Source organism: Myripristis murdjan, chromosome 2, assembly GCF_902150065.1.
Source record: "Myripristis murdjan chromosome 2, fMyrMur1.1, whole genome shotgun sequence".
Taxonomy (NCBI): Eukaryota; Metazoa; Chordata; class Actinopteri; order Holocentriformes; family Holocentridae; genus Myripristis; species Myripristis murdjan.
In genome coordinates, this window is record NC_043981.1 from 10,460,137 (window position 1) to 10,485,008 (window position 24,872).

Sequence of the window (24,872 nt, forward strand, 5' to 3'; positions counted from 1 at the left end):
CAGCCCTGGAGCTGGCAGGGATTCAGTGCCTTGCTCTGGGACACTTCAGTAGGGTACGTTCTTGAACCAGCCCTCCAGCTGGTCGCAGCAATAGTCATATTTCTGCTACATAATGTAACCACAACATTTTCTGGCTTGTTCACCAGACCCAGAGAGACAACAAACAGTTTGTACACACCTAAAATCCCTTTGAACATTATCTTCTGAGCGAATAGTTGTGGGAGGCTTTAAAAAAACAACAACTCTGTGTGTCTATTCTAGCTGCACTCACAGCTTCAACAGGACAGAAGTGAGTTTGAGGGGGCTGCTTGTTACACTGAATCTGCCTCCTCTCTCTTCTTTGTTTAGCACAGCCGGTACTGCAGGTAGCGGCCTGCTTTGACCAAAGGCGAAACAATGCATATTTTACACTCTGCTGACGAGAGAAAGTGTTTGAAAAAAAGTTTGGGTGTGATGGAAAAAAAAAAAATTAGAATTGAATAAAGCACCTTTCATTTGCATATGAAACACATAACGGGAAATCAACCGTAAAAGAAAATGTGTGCAGGTGTTTCCTTTGAGCTTCAAAAGTTCAGTTAATATTTGTGAGCATAAACAGCTCCCCGCCAAGGTTAGGGTCCAATCAATGCCAATGTTTGATATTAGCGAGGGAAACGACTTCAGTGACAACAAACAGGAAGCGGACGTTGAGGCCTCAGGGACTGAGTTGCTAATTTATTGCTGCACACCAAGTGAGCTTTACCTCATATGGTTGTTTAAGAGTTATGAGCCAGAAAATCTATTCATATCCTAGGAATATCACCTTGGGTACTGTCACATCGGCCATAAAGTTGCATACTCTGAAGAGTAATTTGATGACATGTTGAATCAGGAGCTTACCAGTTCACAAATCAAGACCAACCTGCCCAAGATCAAATAACAAGACTTTTGAATTTCTGGTTTGGGGTGGATTTTCACATCAAGCCCTGATAATTTGCAATAACCTCAGATGGACACAGTCAGATTCAAACAGTGTGTGCAAGTGGATGTAGACCAAATAGGCAAATAATGTCTTATCAACAGGACATTGATATGAAAATGAGTACAAGCCCAGATGGATCTTCTAAGTAAATTCAGCACCACGACATTTTACTATGCTTGCCCGTCAGCAGAGATGAAATCTTACACCGACTAGAAAAAATTTAAACCTGCCATGTTTCTAATGACATTAGCAAAACTGTGACATTTTGTTGAAAACGGTTTCTAGGCAACCAAGGCGCAACAAAGGTGCACGAGATTAGGTCTAAAAATAGCCGCTGTCTCTGCACAAAGAGCTAAAATAACACACCCCAAAAGAAAAGAGCTAAAAATGTTCCTGGCAGTGTCATTTCAAGTTGTTGCTTTTTTCTTTTTTCTTTTTATACAGGGACTAAAATTATGAGAGGAAGAGCCAAAAATAAAACATTTTGTCCCTTCACTGAGTTCTGCTCTCTCTGACGCTGATGTGCTTTGGACACATGCTGTAACGAGAACACACACTCTGTCACTGCGCCATTCATCTGGTTGTATGACGAGGACATACATCGTGCCGCGGCGTCGCTCAGCTGTCTGCTCTTTTTTCTCCACCTGCCACTCACTGCCAGCCTCTAGCCCTGAGCTCCCTCACAGGACCACACACCTAATGGTAAATAATGACTCGGCAAACCAACAGACTGACATTGGGGCCTCGCCCCCAACACACACAATCATCTGTCTTTTTTTTTTTTTGTGCAAAAGCTTTTTTTCTGGGGGAAATGTTACATCATGCATCCTGACATCTGGCATTTTCACACGTTTTGGCAGATCAGTTGCTCCTTCTCTACAGGTTTTGCTTCTGTTTTTCTTAATTTAAAGAGAAAATTAAGACAGTATACCCTGGGTCAAACAGCATCTGCTAACTATATTAATTAGTACTTGTTAGAAAGTATAAAGTATTAATCTTTGTTTTAACCTGCATTCTGAGTGGGATTTATCACCCGTCTGAATCAGCCTCAATCAGCAAGTTAAAGTTTAAACAATTATATGAAAATACTTGAACGTGAATTGGGAGTATTTTACATTGTGAAAGATTATTTCCAAATTGAATCTGGCCTATTTGTCTGTATGCTGAAGCACAAAAGAAAGCATTCCAGCAGACGTTTGTGCTGAGTTTTGGCATCCTTTGATGCTCACATTTCCTTGCACCCTCTAAACCTCTCTCTCAGAGCATTAGATAACTTAGTAAGCCATTTCCCTCCGATACACAGGAACAAAATAGTTTCTTGCAGGCAGAGTGGTTAGGGAGGCTGAGACCTTTTAACTGATTTGGATAGCCCTAGGCCTTCCAGTCTGGCTGTGATGAGGAGAGAGCGGAGGGAAGCAGATGTGACAACCCAGCGTCAGATTGGGTTAGTGGTCTAAACACTCAAGGAAATAACACAGGAAAACTACTGCTGGAGCTGCAGCCTCGCATGTTGTGACTCAGGAATAATCAAGGAGGCAGTGAATTTGATCGGCTTCACTGTGGACATTCTTACTGAGATCTGGGTGCAGAAATGATCTCACTGGTGGAGTGAAATCCCAATGGGGGAAGTCAACAGAACAACAGTTCTTCTGGCTGATTAAGCCAAGTTTAAAAGGCAAGTTTAAAGGGGAAGATAGCTGCACTGCAGAAAACAGTTTTTTTGTGCTATCAATTGAGGTTTAATAGATGATTGGAGTATATCCATGTTCCAATAGCCCTATAAGGTCCTATATTACTACAATTTTTTGTTGCTTTTTTTTTTTTTTTTTAAAGTGAAAAGCTCCATGTTCCCTCATTCCTTTGTTCCCTCAACAAAAAAATCAGAATAGTGCATATGCCTCTCGTAGATTAATAATGTATAATGTGATAGCATGTGTTGAGTAAATTATATCTGAAATGGTGTTCATGAATAAGCTGTTCCCAGAAATTGTTATTTAAACACATTTGTGTCATGCACTGGACATGTACAATCAAAATATGCAAAACATATAGATGCTTTTCTTCCTCTTTATAGCCTAGTAAGGGAACAAAATATTGAAAGAATAAGACTGAGGAAATTATATCAGAGGAACTTGGGCCCTGGGAACAATGCACCTTGGAAACATTGGGTGGATCCCCACAACCCTGGCATGGTTGGATTCAGCAGAAGATGCTGAAAATATACATGTAAAACGTGTATGTTTAAAACTGCAGGAACAAACACACTGAGTGGCCTATCACTGGATTTCACTTTCTCTGTGGCTGGGCACGTAAACCTTGTCCAACCTAGCAACAGTAACAAAGGGGGGCGGCACTTAGGATTTAATAATTGATTGCCCTATCTCACCTCATCGGATCCTGAGCCAAAAATTAGCAGGTCGAAAGGGATGGCAGCCACCATGTCGATGAGGAACCAGCCTTTAAAGTAGTGGATGGCAATCTTGGCTGGGTGGCTGACCACCTCCTCGTTAGCGTTGACATAGGTGGTCCTGAAATTGATGAGGATGTCCACGATAAACATGATGTCCACAATCAGGTCGACCACGTTGAGCGGCGAGCAGGAGTAGCCGCACTCTCGCCTCCTCTGCTCCTCGATGTCATTGAGGAGGAAGGCAGCAGAGTAGGGTGTAAAGATGGCCGTGTAGATGACCAGCAGCAAGATCAGCCAGTCCCATACAGCCTTGAAGGGGCTATAGTGGAGGATGGTCCATTTATCAATCCGTGGGGTCTGGAGCTTATACTCTGGCAGCACGTCTGCTCCCAGTGAAAGAACCTGGGGAGGAAAGACAGAGAATAAATCAATTTACTCCAGTGAAGTGAAGTCAACGAAAAAAAAAAGAGGATTCATTTCACCGGCACTGGTTCAATTTGTCATCCGCCTGCTCTCCACTACCTAAAATACTGCACATTCGCAGGAAGCAGTGCGAAAATATGGTTTTTGCTGCAGGGGCATGTTTTGCACTAAGTGCCTCGCTTGAAGGTGCAATGTTGGTGTTCTTAGGAAAGCAAAACGATGCCATGACTCCGTCTCTTCATAAAATACCTCTCTTAGATACACAAACATCAACTCACATTTAGGTTAGGATCTTGAATAGCAAGAGAACCTTAAAAAATCTGCAAGAAAATCAAGTTTAATTCAGGAGGCTGTGACTATCGTCTTCACTGTACATAAGTATGCTCTAGCATTTTAATGCTTTTGCGTTCAGTTGCACAGTAGTAAGAGGCATTACACTGGAGCATATGACTTAAAATCAGGCTCAGTAAAGCTTATGTTTTGTGATGAGTAATATTGCTGAAGGAACGGAAGTTCGGCAAGATGACTGCACAAGTACTGTACAGTATATACAATCCTAATACAGTTCAGCTGTGCTAACTAAATGAAAATCTTGGGCAAGCAGATTACTGAAGGCATACGTTACCCATCCCCCAGAAGAAATCATTGATGCGGTAAGTGAAAGATGAAATAAAAGGGGGGGAAAACTGCTTCTAGCATAATGATTTGAATTCTAACTATGCATTAAACATTTCTTGTGCATATCTTACACTGGCAGACTCTTTCATATCACTGATCTTGTTTCATAACCTTGAGAAAATCTTTAGATTATAGCTCCAGTTTTGGGAATCCTGAAACCTTGTTAGATCAGCTGTGAGGCAAAAATATCTGGGGAAGTTGTGCAATGTTTTTTTGGCTTTGAAAAACTGGAGACAGAACACAGCGTAAAACAGCTGCAGGTAAGAAAATCACCTCCAAAAAGCATAACATGAGAAACGATTGTCCTCGCGCAGTGTTTTGCATCGTGACATAATGCATTCTTGCGAGCTTGGATGACACCATCACCATCATTATCCCTGTTATTCCAGTTACCATACTGTAGAAACCCAGGTGACTTTTAACATCAATATTACAGCAGTCATGGACCATTTCAGATAAGTGCCTCAATGACACAAAGGTAATTATAGTACAGGCAGTGGATACATCCATTCATCTGACTACCTGACACTTCTATAGCTGGGAATTTTCGGGCCGTGGCTCTTTCACTGCAGAGTGTCATCATTCTAAGGAGGAAGGCTTTGGGAGAGGGACAGGTAAAATGCATAAACAGCAAGAGCAGAGAGGCAATTACTATGTGGTCCTGAGTCAGCGAGCGAGAGAACAAAACAGAGGAGAAGAGCCTTAAATGAAGGCTGTGCATCCATCGCCACTTGCACGCCCCTTTCCGTCTGCCCTGGTCACCCTCTTAACCCCTGTGATTGGGAGGAGAGGATGGAGGGATAGAGGCATGATAGGGAGGCAGTGGAGTGACTGCAGGGGGAAAGGCTGAAGTGTTAATAATTGAATCGGTTATTAGAAACTCCTGCCCTCTATGTGATGACGGGTCAAACACTGTGACCGTTTGGCTGACCCTTTGATATGGGGTAACCTTTTAAATCGATCATGAACCAAAGGACGGACAGAGAGAAAGTGTTTAATTATTCATCAAGCTGGCTACTTCATTAAAAGCGAATGTCTCAAGCGGTTATTTCATTAGGGTTCCGTCTTAACCTGTAACTGCTGTTGACATTCACCTAACCGCATAGATTTCCAATTTCTGAAATTGATTGCTGTTTGAAATGGGTGTAAAAGATATACCTACACAAAAACACACACCAAAACGTACATACTGTAAATACAAATATCCAGAGAAACCTAAACATGCCTGACTTTCTTTTGGGGATCAGTTAAATAAATCTCACCTTGTCTCATTATGTTACACATGCAAAACCACCGACAGTCTGTTCCAGTGCTGTGCATCACACAGTCTATAATCAATAATGATGATACGAAAAAGATGGTAACTCTGCACTAGACCAAAAGCTCTCAGCATGCATGGATACATTACCCCACAGCCTGCTAGGAAGCCTGGGAGGAGTCAGCTGGCAGACTGACAGTTCTGGATTAACGTGTTGTGGCCAATCTGTTTCTAAATAAAAGATCCCATCTTAATTATTTAACACACCTACTGTAGTTATCTGCACTTGGCGCAAATGAACTCTCTCTTGTGGGATAATGGAAGGCTCATTCCATGTTTGGCTTGGGTTCAAACACTATGCAAATGAGCGTTAGCTTTCTCCCTTCTCCGGTTCTTGTTGGTCTGCGCTGTCAGGCCTGGAGTATTATTTATAAGAGCGGAGTGTTGTTTCATGTTTCTGAGGCTGATCACGTGGCCCTCCGCACAGCATGCCGCTTGACGTTACGATGCAAACAGATGCTAACAGATGCACATGCCACTGGCTTGATTCAGCAATCATAAGGGGAAGTGCCTCAGTCAGGGGTTCTCCTCCAGTGTCCCCGCCCCATGCCAAGAGATGAGGTATCTCACGCTGAAGCTGCAAATAACCCCAGGAGATCTGAATTTAGATATTCTAAATGTACATGCAGGCATCTAAGAATTTCAAATGTGTGCATGAACAGTATGTACTGGGGCATTCGCAAAGTAAGAAATGACATGTGAGCTTTAAGCCTTCTCTCCCTCCTCAGTTGATGGGTTTCCTGGGTCAATCCTCCATCTGCCTGTGGTAGCTGTGAGGTGGCCAAGGCCAGGGGAGAACGTGTCTGTTCTCATGCCTTGATCACGGCTTCAAACAGACTCAGAGGAGAGAGTCAGTTTCTAGACATCTGCTGCTGCATTGTGAACCTCACAGTCAGGTGGGTGGAGAATTGTTCAGAGACCGAAACTGTGGATAATGGGGATGCACTGCACCCCCCCTTATGCCTTATCTATCTATTTGTTACCACGGTAATTGTGATGTTTAGCAGCATACAGCAAGAGAGAGAGTTGGAAGAGTTAAATGCCATATGCTGATTAACAAGCTGTGAGGGAAGAGGGTGGGGATTGTTGAGGTCTCAATCGTACAGGACAACCTAATAATGTGCATGTAGCTGCATGCATTTTATAGGTTATTTTCAGACAAGATAATAACTGTATACAAAAGGTTGGAGGACAGGTATTTACATTGTGACAGTACAGTAGTGTCTTGTCTATTAACTTCAGGATCCAGACCGAGTATTAGGTTCTCAGTTCATTTCCGTGTCAAACAACTTGACCTCCAAACACATTTGATTTCATTCAGCGTACTGCTAGAATGCACTGAAGCGTGTGCATGCACACACAAAAACACACATACACACAAGCGCACACGTACACACATTGCCTTATTACAAAGCACAGGGTGCACTTAGTTTCTGTGGCAACACCAAATGGGTTTTAAGGAGGAGTCCTCTAGTCCAGACTGTGCTACACAAGTCCATTAGAGCCACATAACAAGCCTGCCATGTCCTCTATTTAAGAAGTACTTGACCCTAACAGAGGATGAAGAGGTCAGTGGGATGCTCTGTGGTCTGCTGTGTTCCTGCCCCTGGGTACAGTCTTGGGCCTTCGGGTGAGGTTGTCCTTCAGTGCAAATGGGGGTCAATTTGTGCACCCTCTATCCGTTACACCATTAATGGGGAAAATGTAAAACTGAGACATGATCGGTGCTTTGGGGCAACTCTGGCTTACCCATGGGTATACATTAACTTACAGTTGCTGCTTACTCTCTCATGTTTCTGAGCTCTGGCAGGGAAGGTGAGAACGACCTCTAACCCCGTCCGTAACTCAAGAGATGTGGCCCAAGCTCTGGACACTGTCTGGCAGGGGTAAGAGTATCCCTGATTACCCACTGCAAGTGATGGACACCTTGGCTGTTTTACGTATTCAGACCCCATGAGGTTCAATTAATCATCCTGGAGCGAGACGCAGAGGGCAGGTGGAGGGAGGCAGGATGCAATGCGGGCGCAATCTGCTGACTTTATTGGCCACTCAGTCTGTGCTCCCAATGTGCAATGTGTGATGATAATGAATGATATTTTGATGAATATTATTATTGAATTCCAATGTCTTTCCACTCCACTCTGCACGACTTCAAATCCCTGGAAATTATTTGGCTGGGGCTGATTGATGGAATGAATAATTTAGAAATGTAAACGAATGTAATAATTGCTAAAAATGAAGTTGCACTCCTGTCAGTGTTCTTAACCGATCATTTGTCCCAATGCCAATCTGTGCTCAAAAGCAAAGAGTTAAGTCAGCAGTGCAAACACTGTAAAAAATACTTACTCACAGGTAATGGCTTTCATAGTCTGAAAGGTTCTCCTCAAATCAGTAAAATGTTATGCATGGTACATGAAGAAAAAAAATTTAAAAAACAAGGAAGATCAAGACGAATTGCTAATTAGGCTTTCTGTTTATTAAAGAATTAGCCATGTATTATGGGGATTTGAACATGGGCCTTTGACCAAGCTTGCATGGCTCAAACTACCTGTTTTATGTAGCGTCCTAAAAGGTATATGTAGAGCATTTGAGCATGGTTCTATGACTGTAAGTAGTAGTGCCATTGTTTTATTGTGGAGCAGACTAGTCTACTGTAACCTCATTCCCAGGCTTTCTCCTCCGTACAGACTAGAAAGCTTGGAGAAAGATCCCCAGTTATTGTGGAAATAACTGATCTCATTGATCTCCCAAGGTGTCCATCTCAACAGAAAAGTGAAGCTTGTTAACAATCCCTGTGATTTATACAAATCTTTTCAATAATGTGACCGAATATTCTCTCAGAGAGCTCCATATTTCACAGACGACTCCTTTTTCTCCCTCACCCCTTCCTTCAAAAAATGTATATGTGAGACAGAAACCCTTGAAATTCTCCCCAGCTGATAAAACCAGATGTCTAAGGAAATACAGGGCACTTCATCAAGGCTAAGTCTACTGGTTTAGCAGGTATTTATGCATGACTACTCAGAATATCCTGGATTACTTATCGTATCCACTTGGACATCAAATTTAAAGACTTTTCAGTGAATGTCAAGATAGTGTTAGTATCTAAAAGGGATTCAAAGTCACGTTGTCTAGGGGGTTGGAATCTGCTGGGTGTAATCAGCTATATTTTCTGTTTGATTTGATTTGATTCCATTTGGGTGACAAAGGGTCTTTATGACTCACCAAATTGACATTGGATTACTTAAAATAGTTAACAAGGGCTGGCACTTTCTGGCAGGATTTTTCATTTGAATTCAAGTAGATTTCTTGCCTAGCTGATGCCAGCTGACTGCAGGGAGCTGTCACGACTAGTCTGGAGAGGCTCCATTCATTTGGGATGCTTCTATTGGTTCTCATGTTTGAATTCGTCTCACCTGCCAGTCAAGCGCACATTGCACACTGTCCCTCAACTTAATATATCAACAGCTACCATCAAGTTTTGTTAGTTTCAAACTGGTGATATCCAATCAGCATGGTGCACCACCCCTCATTATCTGTATGAGCCGACAAGATCAGAGGAGCTTTGAGTCTGGTGTCAGTCAGGTTACAATATTCATACCACAGTATCCAAAAATCCTGCCAGTCTCAATTTTCTCAAGGCCCAGGAAACTGCTTTGCACCACCTTGCCTGACCAGCCTCTCACCTGTGTGACCTTGTCGGTGACGTTGTGTGTACGGTCTTTGACCTTGGGGGCAATGATGGTTTTCTCCGAGGATGGAGGGGAGGGGCACTTCTTCTCGTTATTGGCCTCAGAGAAGTTGAGCGTGATGAGGGGAATCTTGTTGATGGTGCTGTACTTGTTGAGGTTGGAGTCGGAGGTGGAGCCGAGCAGGCTGGACTTGATCTGGTTGAGCGGACCTAGGAGAAAAACAGAGATAGATAGAGAGAAATAGAGAGAAAAAGAGAGAGAGGGAGGTTATGGTTAGACTATTGTTGATCTACTGTAAGTGTTCTGAGTCGTGGAAGGTGGAGAACAGTCTAGTGATCATTTGTGATTGTTCTGAAATGGGAAGTGAGCATGGAGTGGCCCTTACTTTGGAGTGAGTTCAACCACAACACAACACAGAGAATACAACAGATAGTAAAACACAAACTCTACACCCTCTGCTTGACCCTTCTAGGATTAAACAGGCCTTTCAGAGTTTCTCATTAAAACATAATGAAGAACACTGTTGGTGAAAAGAAAATTATGACTAAATGCACAAGCAAATTTACACAACCCATTCACCTGTGGATTCATGTTATGGAGTCGGTGAGCCTGAGACGTAACCGCTTGTTAGATTAACAAAATACTCCCTTCTCATCACTACGCAAAGTTCCCCACTATAGCATAATTAAACAGTGATTCTTTTAAATGAACCCACTAGTCTCTTAAGATTGCATTCAACAAGTTGACAATACAAGTGACAGCACTACACACACTGACACAATGCCCAATGCAAGTGATAGAAAGTGAAAAAGTGAGGACTGCTGATTCAGCCATGTGAGCCAGCAGAGAAAGGTGCTACTATTTTCCCCTGTTTTCACAAAGTACAGCACAGTGACTGAGAGTCAAGGACAGAGAAACAGACAGCTGAGGATGAGAGATTGCATGCGCAGCTTCGATGCATGCCACAGAAAGAATACATCACTGCAGTCATAAACAGTAACTTAAAGGAAAAGCTGAAGCCATACCCCCAGCCATCCAGGAGCGAGACACTAGCAAATCAGGAGAGAGAGGAAATAGGAAGTAAAGAGGAAGTGGAATTATGGGAGGTCGGGAGCTGGCAGGGTCAGTAGTCAAGTAAAATTTTATGGGCACAAACAACATTACTTGAAATATCACATTAGAGCACTTATCAGTAAATAAAGTACTTTGGTAGCTCTGTGGGGAGAAACATATTTGTAGAATGACATCCAGCATACATGTAGTGATACTAATGTGATGAAAAATCTTTCCCAGCTGCTCAAAGCATAAATGTTGACTACAACATTTGTCCAAATGTCAGACAAATGTTTAATTTAGTCAGTTATGCTGTAACCTTGGGGAATCTTCAGTTGATCATGATCACAATCAAATATTTATTCATTAAATCAAACATGAGTCAAAACTGTTTTCAGTGAAACTGTGAATGATTATGATTTAGTGTTGAGGACAGCTCTTCTTCTGGAAGTGTTTAGTGATGTTATGCTGTGTAAAGCATGCGGCATAAGCAGTGCTACAGTTCAAATGCAACTGAAGTTTTTTTCCGTTATTCAAGCAAATGATCATGGAAAAACAATCACGTTTTTCTCATTCAGTAGGACATGGCAAGAGGAAATCGAGGTTTCACGGAACAAACAGAGGTTATAGACAGTGGGAGGTATCATCTTGTAAAGCTTCATTGATTTTCTTCAATGGACAAAAGCAAGAGAGAGAGAGATTTAATGTGTTGCTTCATGCAAGCGTGTGCAGAGGTCAGCATGGTTTCTACTGAGCTTTCCCCTGGAGGACCAGCTAGGGTTCAACAGGTCAGGTGCACTGAGACTGAGTCATTTAATACTGTGCCAGCTTTTTGAGGCTCTGGCCCGAGCATTTGCAAACACACAGTCAGTCAGTCATCCACCGCCGATGCATTTGCATACAACATAAACCTCAGTCATGTGAGTACTGGAAAGAAAACTCATGCAACAAGCAGGCCGTGTACAAAATACAATGTATGTAGTATCCAGTAGATGCGTCAGTCTCAACAAATCAATATGCAGAGGGCTACTTGTTAGTTACCTTTGATATTGCGACCGTTGTCTGCGATTGCAGCAACACAGCATTGGGGAAGAAAGAAAGAGGGGAGTGGAGGTGAGAGAAGAATTTCTGGTTTTCTCTGATGATGAATGGGACCAGCACTAACCCACCCCCATTGCCATCCCCATGAACGATTCATTACTGTGAAGTAGATATATTACTGTGTCAGCCACTGGGAGCTATTTGAATGAAAATTGCAGATAAGGGGATGTGGGGATATACTGATTGGCTTGGCGGAGACGGGGGCTAGTTTGGGGCACTTCTTTCCCCAGACCAAATAGGGGGCAAAAGGCTAATAAGCAATTTAAACTCTAGGGAAGATCAATAACACAGACTATAGATGATAGGTAAGGATAATACTGATTAAATGGGACTGGTATGTCATATTTTCTTTATTCTATGATAAGACAAAGGGGATTTTTGATATCAACAGAATATATATATGATTAATACATTCAAATAATAATTAGTGCTTTCTGAGTAAAAACTTCCCTTAAAAACATCTTAATAGGAAATATTATTATTATTACTTTTCTAGAAGTTTTGCTGGAGCAGTCGTCACCAAAAATGAGGACCAAGAGTGCACAGGTTTTGATTCCAACCGACTCTACGCAGCTGATTTCATGCACTAGCACATCTTCATTCAGAAAGAGGGGATCTAATTAGCTGAATCAGTTGTTGTAGTGCTTGTTTGGCAGGAAAACCTGCATACTCCTGGTGCATGATTGGAGAGTACAGCTCTACAGACTCAATGCAGAGCAGAACAGGAGTTTCCTACCTTCACTGGCATGTCGGTCTCTAAAGACCATCTTGGAGTTGGAACCAAAGCCTTCCATATCGTGTACAGAGGATGCTCTGCGAATACTGCACACACTCTCCCTGGAAGCAGTGGGAGTGAGGCCTGGGATTGAGGGAGCTGGAACGAGTGTGTCCCCCTGGCTCTGGTTCTGGGTCTGGGTGTTGTCCTCATCAGGGTACATCCGCTCCCAGGCGCCCTTGGGCGAGGAGTGGTCCAAGGGCCCAGACACGGGGGTGGAACAGTGGCTGGGGCCAATGAGGGCACGAGTGTCATTGGCGTAGGAGGGACTGCAGCTCTCTCGTGTGGCGGGCAGCTGGTAGTCGCGCGTCGCCACCGAGCCATCGCTGTGGCGTGGGGAGTCCACCATGACGGCGTCGGGGTCCTCCTGTGGCAGGGACTGCTTACTGATACCCAGGAGAGGTAAGGCTGGGAAACGGAAACGGAAGAATCTCCCTTTCCCTGATGGAAGGAAAGAAGAAAGAGACAGAGGATAAGGCAAAGAAAGAATAAAGAAAAGGCATGAGAAGGAGGGGAGAGAAAGAGAAGAGGGAGTCAGCAGTGAGACCGTTTTGCAGTGCAAAGAGTCACAGTATTGATTCAATCACAGAGTCATACTATTCAACATTAATACCTTAATTCATGGCAGTCGATGGTGATCAATAGAAACTATGGAGAACTAAATTGCATTGTTTATCATGTACCAACTTCAATTCGGAGGAATAAGGAATCAGACATTCCCCCTTTAGCAGTGGTTTGCTAGATCACTCTTACACAGGAAAGACTCTAGTTTATTTGCCCACCATGAGACCAAGAACAGCAGAAAAACAGCGTGCGCTCTGGTTTATAATGAGATAGCAGGACTGACGTAACCCTCGCTGACCTTGTGTTGTGTTTTCATGGCGTGTTGGTAACAGAACTTGCTCACAGTCTTCCACATCCCTGCTGATATCTCATGCTTGTTTGCCAATAGCGCTAAAAAGCCTGCCAATGCGGCTATCTTGAAAAGACCCAAGCAGATCAAAACAAATGCCCCTTTTCCCTCAGGCGTTGGTTCAGTCTTCAGCTTCCCTCAATTATTCATGGAGGAAGACATTTGCTGAAATATTATAATGGCAGTAGTGCGTTGAGGAGTCAGTTTTCTAAAAGATTTCATGCAGGTTTTAATGATGGATGGATAGCCCCTGAGCAGATGAAGGTAATGTAGAGAGAGTGATATTTAGGATGCTGATGTCGTCGCAGCAGGTGGTTCTGAAGGAATATTAAAGCAAGAAAGAGTGAAGAAAATGAAAATACACTTGGAAGTCTGAAGTGCCAATGAAAATGAATGCCACGTGTCTATAGTCTACACACACAAACACCTATGCACTTACATGCACCTCTCATTGCATCTCACAGTGTCTGCAAGCATGTCACCATAGAGACAAGCATGCTCACAGATTTCACATAAGGACGGAAAACCATGGCCTTCATGTTGTGAATCATTTAGTGGTCTCAACATATGTCATACATATCAAAATGCTTTCTAAGACCATGAAAACAAGCATCACTGCTTTGAGGCACAGCTAGCACCAGCGAATAAACGGCTTTCACTCAAGCACTAAGGGTTAAGGAACTAAATTACAAAACTAAACCACAAAGCAACCTCCTCACACATCATAACACCCCCTTTGCAGATTTTCCAGCGCTAAGTGCTGTGTATTGTAGTAGACATGCCGTGTACTAGATGTGGCGTGTGCAATTTCACTCCTCTTGCAGAGTGAAATAGAGTACAGCTGCACTGAGGGACAGAATGGCTGGTGAAACAGAAAAAGGAATTGATGTTTGACTACGCTCAGCAAGGAGTGGCACTGCATCTTTATCTCTCTCATGACTCGCTTTACTCGGGTGACACTGACAGGGAGGAGAGAGAAAGAAACTAATTTTAGACACCGCTACGTCTCATCTTGGGTCAGTGCAGTGTGTTTAAATTAACTCTGCGACCAGATGCTGACAACGCCGGAAATGACAATTTGCATTTAATTGGTGATTCAGAGCAGGATCTGAAGCCCCCTGTGCTCAAATCTACTGTATGATTAAACAAGTCATTCATCTTGATGAAGATGAAATAAAGGTAAATTGAAATTCTTGTTTCTGGAAGAGAATCATGTCCAACCCCCTGAGTTTCATCTGATCTTGTTGCTATGGAACCGATAAGCATGCTGATCGAGGATACCTGCCACCATGTGATTCATTGCAGTCTGCATGATATTGACAAAAAACGTATCTAATCTAACTTCTGCTGAATAGCACAATCATTCGTTTGATTGTAATATACTTCTACAAAGCTTTTTGTACTTAGTTTCTCTTTTTCTAAAGCTAAAGCTTGATGAGAAGGTTGATTTGCAGGCCAAGGAATATGAAACACATTCCCCTTCAAGACTGAACTGCTGTTCCTTGCAATTTCAAAATTACAACAGGGAACACTGAACTTCTTTTATTTTCCAAGTGATTACAACCCTACAGCATTCTCAGCTTCCCACAACATGAGTCAAACACCAGACTTGACTGCAAAAAGAGACACCTTAACAAAATAATGAATGGTGGCTCATGAGCCATTCACATGCTCAGAGCCGTGTTTCTAATTACTATGCCTAGAGGATAAACGTAGATGCCATAAATCTTTTAATTAGCTCATAATTCAGTCACGCTTGTACAAATGATGTGTGAGCAGAGAAGCTTGCATGTTGCTATTTTTAATAGTGATATTGGAAGTGTTAGAACCTTGCAGGGCTAAGCTGCCCTTTAAGCGCACTTACTGGGTGGTGTGTGCGTATATGCGTGTGTGTGTGCGTGTGTGTCTGTGTGTGTGTGTGCGTCTTATGCTCTTTTTCTCTCTCGCTGTCTCTCTCCATGCCTCTCATTCTTTCTCTGCAAACACTCGCCAGCGGCTTTACACAACCAACGGACGCACAGTGGCTCTTGTTGCTATGATACCAGATAGTAATATTTGCATTGAATATTAATTGGACCCTCCTATCCTCATGTTGAGGAGTGAAATGTGTTCCTGTAATATGAGCATAATTTGGAAGTCAGTGGAGAGGCAGCAAAAAAAAAAAAAAAAAAAAGAAAAAGAAAAAAACATACCTCCACCCTCTAGCAAAAGCAAGACAAAAAGGAATTTCCCCCCTTTGTATTCATCTTGTTCTTTTAAAGTGATTGTGCTGATGTGGAGTGAAAAAAGAGTGCAGTGGTGCAGCTAATGTGGTTACTGACTTATTTGCATGCAGCATTCCTGTTCCTTAAGGAGCATTTTACCTAGGCTGCCAGTCCTCCCATTATTCACCAGCACAACAGAACAGCATGCTTATTTCTGCAGTGTCCCCCACTTAGCCTCACGCTCATTTATATTGTGGGAAAATTAAAGTGTGTGGTCGCAAACAGCCGTAGTGGAGCTAGAGCTGGGTACTGGCAAAGACCTCACGGTATGTACCTCATGATAGTGTCATGATACATATGTCACGATATGATTTGTATCATTACACGGTGTAAGAATTCACAAAATTGACTGAAAATGTTTAAATAGAGCTTAAACACAACCTATAGCATAACACTTGGATAGACCAATAAAATATACAATATATTCTATGATAAACTGAATGACAAAATTATTCAAAACAATTCCAGTTCATGTAAACACAAGTAACTCAATGCATTTACTTAACACTAATGCACTAAAATATAACATCATATGAAAATAAAGTGCATAAACGATGCATATTGATACAATGAGCTACAGAATCAACACAGAATTGTGAAAAATAAAACCACAATACTTGGCTATATTGATTGTTTATGCACAGCTATAGTGGTTATAGAGATTTTTTTATCATTCAAGATATTTAGATTTTTTTCCCTCTCTGCTCTTCAAGACATGCCAAATGAACAGACACATCTGTGCAAAATCCGTGTAAAATCTAGCCAAATATCTCACGTTATACATTGCAGCAAAGTTATTTTCTTTGAATGGAAATTCTGCTCATTTTGCCCTCACTGCTAATATTAATACGACCTCTGTCTTGGATATATCAATAACACTGATGAATCACCTAATGTAGGCTGTTGTAGGCCAGTATCTAAGTCAATAACAGAGGCATTTCTTGGCATTCCCACAGAGACTGATAACCACTAGCATAAAATGCCTCTTGGATTGTTTTAATCGTCTGTGGCTCTGTGGAGGCATTCTTGGTAAGACACATTAAAAAAAAAAAAAAAAAAAGGAAAGGGAAGACTCAAGATGGATGGCTATTTGGTGAGTCAATATAAGCAGCACCTAATGCATGGCTGCCCATTCCCTGGAGGGAGTCCAGCTAATGCAGCACATGGATCATCACCACACACTGTCTCAATACAGCCGCTCCACCACATGGAGCTGGTCTTTCTTGCCTCTCTTACACACAGTGCCCGGTATAATAGTGCTTTTCACTGGATTCAATTTACATCTGTGGCAGTTTGAGCATCCACAATGTTCCCTTAAATTATGCAGTGGTACTAGTTGTAACCTCTGTCCATCTGCTAGTGGAGGACCGGGTTGTGTGGTGGGTTGCAGTTGAGCAAAAAAATGGCAAGAAATGCATTGCTAGGTCTCTAGAGTTAATTGAGTGAAGGAAGCGAGGGCGCTTTTGAAATAAGGCCAGCAAATACCATCTCTCACAAGTATTATCTCAAGTATTATTCCTACGAAGGCACAGAGTGCTTGTGTAGGCAGAGAGTGATGGTGTCCAGGGCTGAGGCTTGACCTTGTAAACAAATCTGGACCCGGCAGGCAGATTTGCAGTGACGTCCGATTAGATATTCAGATAGGCGTGAATAGTCTTTTATTCATAGAGCCTTGCTCCATTAGGGGATTGCCCTAGTGCTTTGGTGCAGCAGTGAGCTCCTTAGAAAAGTGAAAGAGGGAGCGCTTATCAGTGACACACACATGCATGCGCACCTGCATGCACAAACTGAAAAGCTCATATGTGCGCGCATGGCTTTGCAGGAGCCTGTGTGTACAAACAAGCACGTACACGTACACAGAGCATGCTTATATAGTCAACACACGCATCCTCGCTCCTGCCCTTCCACAACACACCCCATGAGGCACTGCAGCCTGTTAGGGGCCTCATCCAATTACAGTCATCTAGAGGCTGACCTCTGGTGCTCAACACTGCTGTTTTATATGTCACAGCCAGAAAACAGAGAAAGAGAAAGACAGAGAGAGACAGATGAAAGAGAGAGGAAAGAGAGAGATAGAGAGCGAGAAGGCACCGAGAGCATCAAGAGCACCGCTGGGGAACGGCATTACACACTATTATGCCGACAGCTCTGGGAAACAGAGCGCTCTCTCCAGCACTGCTCCAGTAGTTCATCAGGCCATCCTGGCAGGCTATGAGCCATAATTGGGCCAGACCTTTGAGATGATGGCAGGCGAACGTATCAGTGTCTGCTAAACGCTGGTGTCAACATGCCAAAAGGAGCTGTCTAGCAGGGGATTCCTGCAGCGCCACTCATCATTACTGATGAATGCTGTATAGGAGCAAATGCTACTGAATGCAAGCGAGATATAGTATGTTAGCCTTTCAGCATTATGCTCCAACAGATACGAAAGCATCATAGTAAATGGCAGCATTTCTAACAGTAATTGTGGGGTCATTTCACATGATCACACTAGAATAGGAGGAATGGGCAAAGGCACAGGGAGATGTGTTTGTGGGAAAAGGCTACGAATAAAAGGTCATGGCTGGCTGCTACCATTACTATCACTCCTCCACCTCCTCCTTTTCCCGTTCCCTCTTCTTTCATTTTCATCCTTCAACTCTAATCTCTCCAGCCTCCTCCTTCATCCACTTCAGCTCATTTAGTAAAGCCTGTCATTTCGGTGAGTGGCAAAGAGAAATGTTTTTTTTCCCCCTGCTGTTAGGTCAGTTATGGTTTTGATTTTGTAATTAGGTGCTAGTGAAGAGTAGCACAGTTTGTATTTTCTGATTAATTCTGATTATGTCTGATAAATGTGATTTCAAACAGATTTTTGATGTGAAAAAGGTGCTTTTATGTATGACTTATCCATGTTTGACTCTTAATTTTGACATTTTAAGGGCAGTGTTAGTTTTTAGCGCTGACTGTAGGTTCTCATGGGGCCCTGTGTGTGTTTGATTCGCTGCCAAACGGCATATCTTGTCACTTTGTATCACACTGCATTCTGTCCTCCCCTTTGTGGTGTGCGTCTGCTCTTACTCACATTGATCAGCTTTGGACGGCGAGGTGTGGTTGAGTCTCTCCAGCGAGTCACTGCTGCCCTCCTCCAGGATGTAGTCAAAATTAAGGATAAACATCATGACCACGCCCTCCTCGTTCTTCACCGGGATGATGTGGGTGGCGCACAGGAAGTCCGAACCTAACCAGCAGGAAATCAGAGATCGGGGTTAGGATATGTGAGATTAACTTTAATATTCCATGTTTTCCCGTAACAATGAGCCCCATCCATCTGGAGGGCATGCCAGTCTGGTTTAAAATTGATGTCTTAATTATTTTCTGTTCGCTAAAATGGAATTACATGAACAAAATGGTAAAGCCAGATCAACTGCTCCAAGTAACATAACAGCATTTCAGATACGGTTTGACTCAGGCCCGTGGGGCTTTCCATTAACACTCTTTGACATTCAAACATCTTATTCCTGATAAGACCCTGTGTGGGGGGAAAGGGCTGGCAGGGAGAAGGAGGGATAAAAGGTCAAGAGGTCCACTGAGAGAAAAGCCTTGGGAGCTGAATGATTTCCTGCAGATACACGTCCTCAATCTATCCTGTTACTTGTGCTACAGTACAGTCCAACTCCACTGATTAAAGGAACTCATTCTCCAATTAGCACTGCATTCAGTACAATATCACTTTTATTCCTCTTTGAATTCGGCACTCTGAGTTGCTGTGTTCTTACAAATAATGAACTCACAGTGTGGATTTATGATGCATTTTCCCGAAACATCACAATTTTTATAATTGCCACTAATTTGTTTTCCCTGTGAAGGGTTCACTTGGCTTCATGATTTTTTTTTTTTTTTTTTCATGAACAGCACTCACTTCAGCACTCCCAATTATAACAGTCGCTGATGGCTCCGCAGCGGGAGGTGAATTTAACGTAACCCTACTCCCGCTAATGCCTCGCCTCTAAATGTTCCTCATTCATCAAACAGCCGACATGAGGATAACAAAACTGACACCTTCCAGGGAGTGTGATGGACTCTGGGTGATTGAATCGGCTTCATCCGCAGGCTTTGTGTTTGTCTCTCCTTGCACTGGTGAGGATGGAAACGAAGATGAAATAGTGTCATTTAGAATAATTAAATAGACACTTGGCTTACTGGGAGCACAAGCAAAGTTAAGATTTTTTCCATTGATTTCATTGACTCAGTCTATTGATTAGTCTTAGGCCTAAACAGTGACATCCCAGGTTGTCTGTATTTGCTAAAAGGGATGCACACAAGGCTCTAAGTCCTGCTGTCACCAGGAAACTATTTATAGCCCGCCCAGCAGGCACCCGGCCCACAGCATTTCTTTTCTGGGGAAACACTAAGACACAGACAAACTCCTGCACACACACACACACACACACACACACACACACACACACACACACACACAGTCACGTACAAATCGGATTCCACTCACAAAATCTGTTTGTACACACAATCACGCTCATGCACACACACACACACAACACACACATGCACAAACACATGAAGAATCAGCGACGGTTACTTTCCCCACCATTTTTTCCTCCTGTGCTGTATCCTACGGCTTTGATAAAAAACAAACAGCATCCGGTTGTGTGACTGTACAAACCGACTGCTTCACCAGACTGGGGTTTGATTTATGTTTTGGGAAGCCCCGATTCCGCTGGGCTAAGCAGTATGCTGCCCCTAATAGTACATCAGTGTCGCCATCGGTGGACAGAGCCATTAATTTCAGTCAGGGAGGAGTGGGAGGCATAAGCAGCATTGCACCTCCTCTCCCTTCAGAGTCCTCTATAGTGGGGTGACAGTATGCAAAGCAAGCCTGTGTTCCAAAGCGAAGGGGCTGCTTTGCTTTGGTGGTTTTCAGGAGCCAACAAAAGTCTAAATGTAGCCGTAGAGCCAATCTGTGCACCGCAAGTCATAACATCTGCTGTACTGACTTAACGCTGAAATCTCTAACTTTTTGCACAGTTTCGCTCCGTGGTGGCGAACTACAGCAAAGATGGGGAACATCTCATGTCTAGCAGAATGAAAATGTCATCAACCGACCAGGTAATGAGAAAATGAATATGTTTTTTTTTTACAGAGGTTGTGTAATTTGAAAGCACAGTAGCATGGCATGATGTCATTTTGATGAGTAACTTCCGTATACACTGCTAGCACTGTGTAGGCTATTTCAGCCAGGTTGTCCCAAGATTATTTTCGTCATATGATCTGTCTGTATCTACATGTATCTGACATGTGATTCATGTGGTTTACTGTGCAATGCATCAATTTTGAAGAGACTTTATTGGCATTGTCAACCAGGACATGTGACCCGTCAAACAGGTTGATACTTTTCAGAGGTTCACCATGCTCATACACATAGATATAATAACAATATATTAATTCATATATAATATATATATTCATTTAAAAATCATGGATCTTACCTCATGTCATCTATGCAATTACAACAAAACCCCTAAAATGAATGGCAGGCCTTGGAAGTGCTTTATTTTTTCTTGTTATTACTTCACCCCATCATTAATATTCACATCCTGAGGAAAACCCTGTGATGGATATTAGTGTTCCAACAGTTTTTAAAATGAAGGATTTCTTGACTCACAAGATTCTGAAATAAATGAAGCCTCTAGGATGTCTGCTTTTGATCAGTGCCATGCCAGACTCAAAAGTGTACTTATTTTACGCTCTTGAATTACAAAAAACAAGACCATGACATTGAAAAGTCCTTGAATTTGATATCCATCTAATATAGAATCTTAAAGCTACCCGAGCAAGGATTTACTTTGGTGTTAATTTTTTGTGATTTGGTGTTAATTTGGTTTTCTTCCTCTCGTACAAAACATCAATTAACAGCCAGAATAAACATAAACGTGCTCTGCAAACATAACCTGAATTTGGGTTAGTAAGCTCATCAGTGCGGAAATATTATTTTTCTACAATCAAGTGAAACAAACTTGTTTCCAGTGCAAATCAACTTGTTTGAGGAATTTCTCTAAAATGGCATCTTCTTTATTCTTGTGTCTGTATGATTTTAAGATTTTGGGACAAATCTATCATTTTGTGCCATAGGACACACTCGTTTGGTGTTTGTGATTATCGCAATTGACTACACGAGTGCAACAGACCTTTGGCACCTATAATTAGACTAAAGAGGTGGTTGGTGTTTTCTGAGCTTTTGCTTAATTACATTTGCATTTATGGGAGTTCCCCTCTCAAAGTGGTAAATGCTAATGCTTATGATCATGATCCACCTATTTCGATTTAGTAAGGCTGATAGTAATTACCGACTCAGTGGCTGCGTGTGCTATTTAATGCCTGTGAAAAACTTGTCGCAATGTCTGTGATTGTTATTGCTCAGAAGAGATATGAGACATAAAAAAAAAGCCCTGCCATCTGCCCTTTATGTCAGTGATTGAACATTTTGTTCCTCCCACTGCATTAACTCTGAAATGCCAGTCCACACAGCATTTTTACATCAGGGCACACTTTTCGATTTTGCAGTGTTTGTTGGTTTCTTCGATTAAAGCCTCTGATTGTGTCATGGTTTTGTGTTTCTTGTGTTATGTGTTTCTTGCCTGGTTCTTTGAATGATTTCACCTGTGCCTTGTTTGCTCCTCCCAGTGTCACACCTGCCCCGTGTCTGTCAATTATCCCTGATTGTTCTGATCCCTCCCAGTGTTTAACCTCAGCCTATCCTCTGTGTTCTCCTGTCTTGTGCTCCAGCCCCTTCCCCAGGTGTGTCTTGTTTGATCATTAGTTCTTGTGTATTTAAGTCCTGTCTTGAGTTCTGTTCCTGGTCGGTTCATTGTGTTGTGCTTCATTGTGTTCTGTTACGTTCTGCTTCCTGCCTGAGTTTCTTGTGTTCCCTGTTAATTAAATTTTGTTTTTTCATTGTGCATTTTTTGCCTGCGGCTCCTGCTTTTGGGTCCCCCACCTTCCAGCCCTCGTGACAGATTGTGCTGTTGTGACCCTTTCTTCTCTACTTTGTAGGCGACGCCGGCCTCTTTTCCCGACAGAAAGATGCAGCACAAAACAGGTGTATATGTTGCACCTGTCATGTTAATCAGGGAAGTTTTTCCTATCTTTTATACAGCCATTGGTCTCCATTCATTCCACCATGATATGAAAATGATCTTTCACCAGTATCCCATCACTGTAATAAAGTCCTCCACATTCGTTTTCCTGAAAGCAGCAGCACGGTTGTGTTTTGATGACTTGAAATTGGTCCCTCCGCCAGGGAAAGTAGTCCCCACGGAAATGTTTGCTTTACACAGCCAATTTTACACAGTGGTTTATGAATTGTGAAGAAATTTAAAGGTGGGCATTTCAATCAAAAATTTTAATTTGACACTTGAGGGATTTTGATTATATGTAGTGAAATCTTCAGTACCCCTGCATGCTTGTGGGGACACTGTAGTAAATTGGCCAAACATTCAAAATCACTGGTGTGGTCCTTTTAAGCAAAAGTAAGAGTTAAATACAACATAACTGAAATGACTGGTTAAGTCACACATTTTCTGCAGTGTTTCCACCACCGTGCTGGAGAATAAGACGCTGATTCCCCCGCTGCGATGTAAACACACTGTGAGAAGCTTTTACTACCAAGAAGCCTGAATGCCTCTCCTGTGGTTGGATGCCACGCCATGAATTTAATAAAATGTCAAACACACACAGAGACACACTCATGCACAATCACATACATGGAGACACACACACACACACATACAGACTACATCACGCTAACCATAACCTCTGCGTGTAGGACGGACAAAACCCCAGCTTTGTAAAATAATCTGTGTGTGTGCACGCCGGTGCATGAGAGTCCACGGATATGTTTGCCCGTGCATGTGTGTGTGTGTGTGTGTTTGTGTGTGTGCACGATGGCATGCGTGTGTGCAATCTAAAAATAAGCTCCTTGGAATCCATATGCATTTATAATTCATAGGAGCTAAGTATTATGTTCTAGAAAGCAGAATGGTTGGGCTTGTTTGGGCAATATAGGGATGGGAGGAGAGTAGATGGTGTTTGAATGTGTGTGAGTGAGTGTTTGCATCTGTGTGCATGGATGTGTGTGAAAAAGAGAGAGCGAGAGAGCGAGAGAGAGTGGTAGAGAAGTGTGTGGGTTTTTATGTATTTCCGGATGAGAGGCAACTAGGTGTGCCTCTCTCTCTCTCTCTCTCTCTCTCTCTCTCTCTCTCTCTCTCTCTGTGTGTGTGTGTGTGTGTGTGTGTGTGCCCCTCTAGGGAACCAGCCTGTAGCTGCTTATCACGACTGTGAGTAGTGAGCTCCGTAGTAACCTCTGGCTTAACTTGCATGTCTATCTATTTGCATGTTTTTCAAATACAGCAATCATGACATCTGTGTGACTGCGCTGTTGACTGTACGAGACAGCGTGTGCTACGCTTCATTTTTCACATCGCTCCCAAAGATACACACAAGCTTATCACAAGGCACAACAGAACAGAATGAGCCCGTTTTGAAATGAAATCAATCTGTTAATACGATTTATTCTCCATTTCCATGAGCGCTTCTCTCTTTTCACCCTTTCTCCCTTCCTGCCTCTCTGCCTTTCTGTCCTCTGTCTATCTCAGCCTTTCTCTTTCGCTAATACCCTTTCCCCTGTCATGCTCATCACTGTTTGTCCTTTTTCCCTCACTCTATCTTTTTGTTTCTGCACTCTCCGTCTCTGTCTTTCTCACTCTGAGAAATGAGATGGCTACCCAGGCTCTCTGCAGGAAGGCCACCTGATGTGTTATAAGTGGACAGATCAAACAGATCCCCGCCGCTGCTGCCGATGCAAATTTCTGCCTGTCCGCCTGCATATCCTGCCTCAGCGGAGGGTCAAAGACAAACACACAGGCTCACCAGCACGGACACACACACACACTCACAAACAGAAATAACATTTACATTTCTCAGTTGAACACAGGCATAGAAAGGGAGGCAGACAGACGGCCACGCGCGCAGACACTAACGAGGTTCACACCGACGCAGGCACAGGCGCTTTGGTCACACAAACACGAGCATGCACACACAGCCTGCCAGCAGCATTAATTAGCAGAATGTTCCCTGTCCGACTAAATCTAATAAGCAGGCAATGGAGCTGGTTTACATGGTGCAGTGTAATGAGAGAACGCACCTTTGAAAGGCACTAAAACAACTTTAGCAAAAGCATCGCTGACCTGAATATTTAGAGGAAGCTACAAGGAGCGAAACACAGTAAAGCC

The 24,872-nt window shown here is 42.8% G+C and overlaps 1 protein-coding gene across 1 annotated transcript in view; it reads right to left on the reverse strand.

The window, feature by feature from the left end:
- The window catches only part of LOC115372556 (potassium voltage-gated channel subfamily H member 7-like), a 70,157-nt gene that overhangs the window by 25,505 nt on the left and 19,780 nt on the right, over nucleotides 1–24,872 (reverse strand). Inside the window, exons 3-7 of the mRNA XM_030070560.1 lie at nucleotides 18,650–18,805; nucleotides 12,373–12,846; nucleotides 11,577–11,597; nucleotides 9,477–9,691; nucleotides 3,348–3,773 (exon numbers count right to left, since the gene is read on the reverse strand). Coding sequence (XP_029926420.1) covers nucleotides 3,348–3,773; nucleotides 9,477–9,691; nucleotides 11,577–11,597; nucleotides 12,373–12,846; nucleotides 18,650–18,805 — 1,292 coding nt within the window. The remainder of the gene's footprint in view (nucleotides 1–3,347; nucleotides 3,774–9,476; nucleotides 9,692–11,576; nucleotides 11,598–12,372; nucleotides 12,847–18,649; nucleotides 18,806–24,872) is intronic.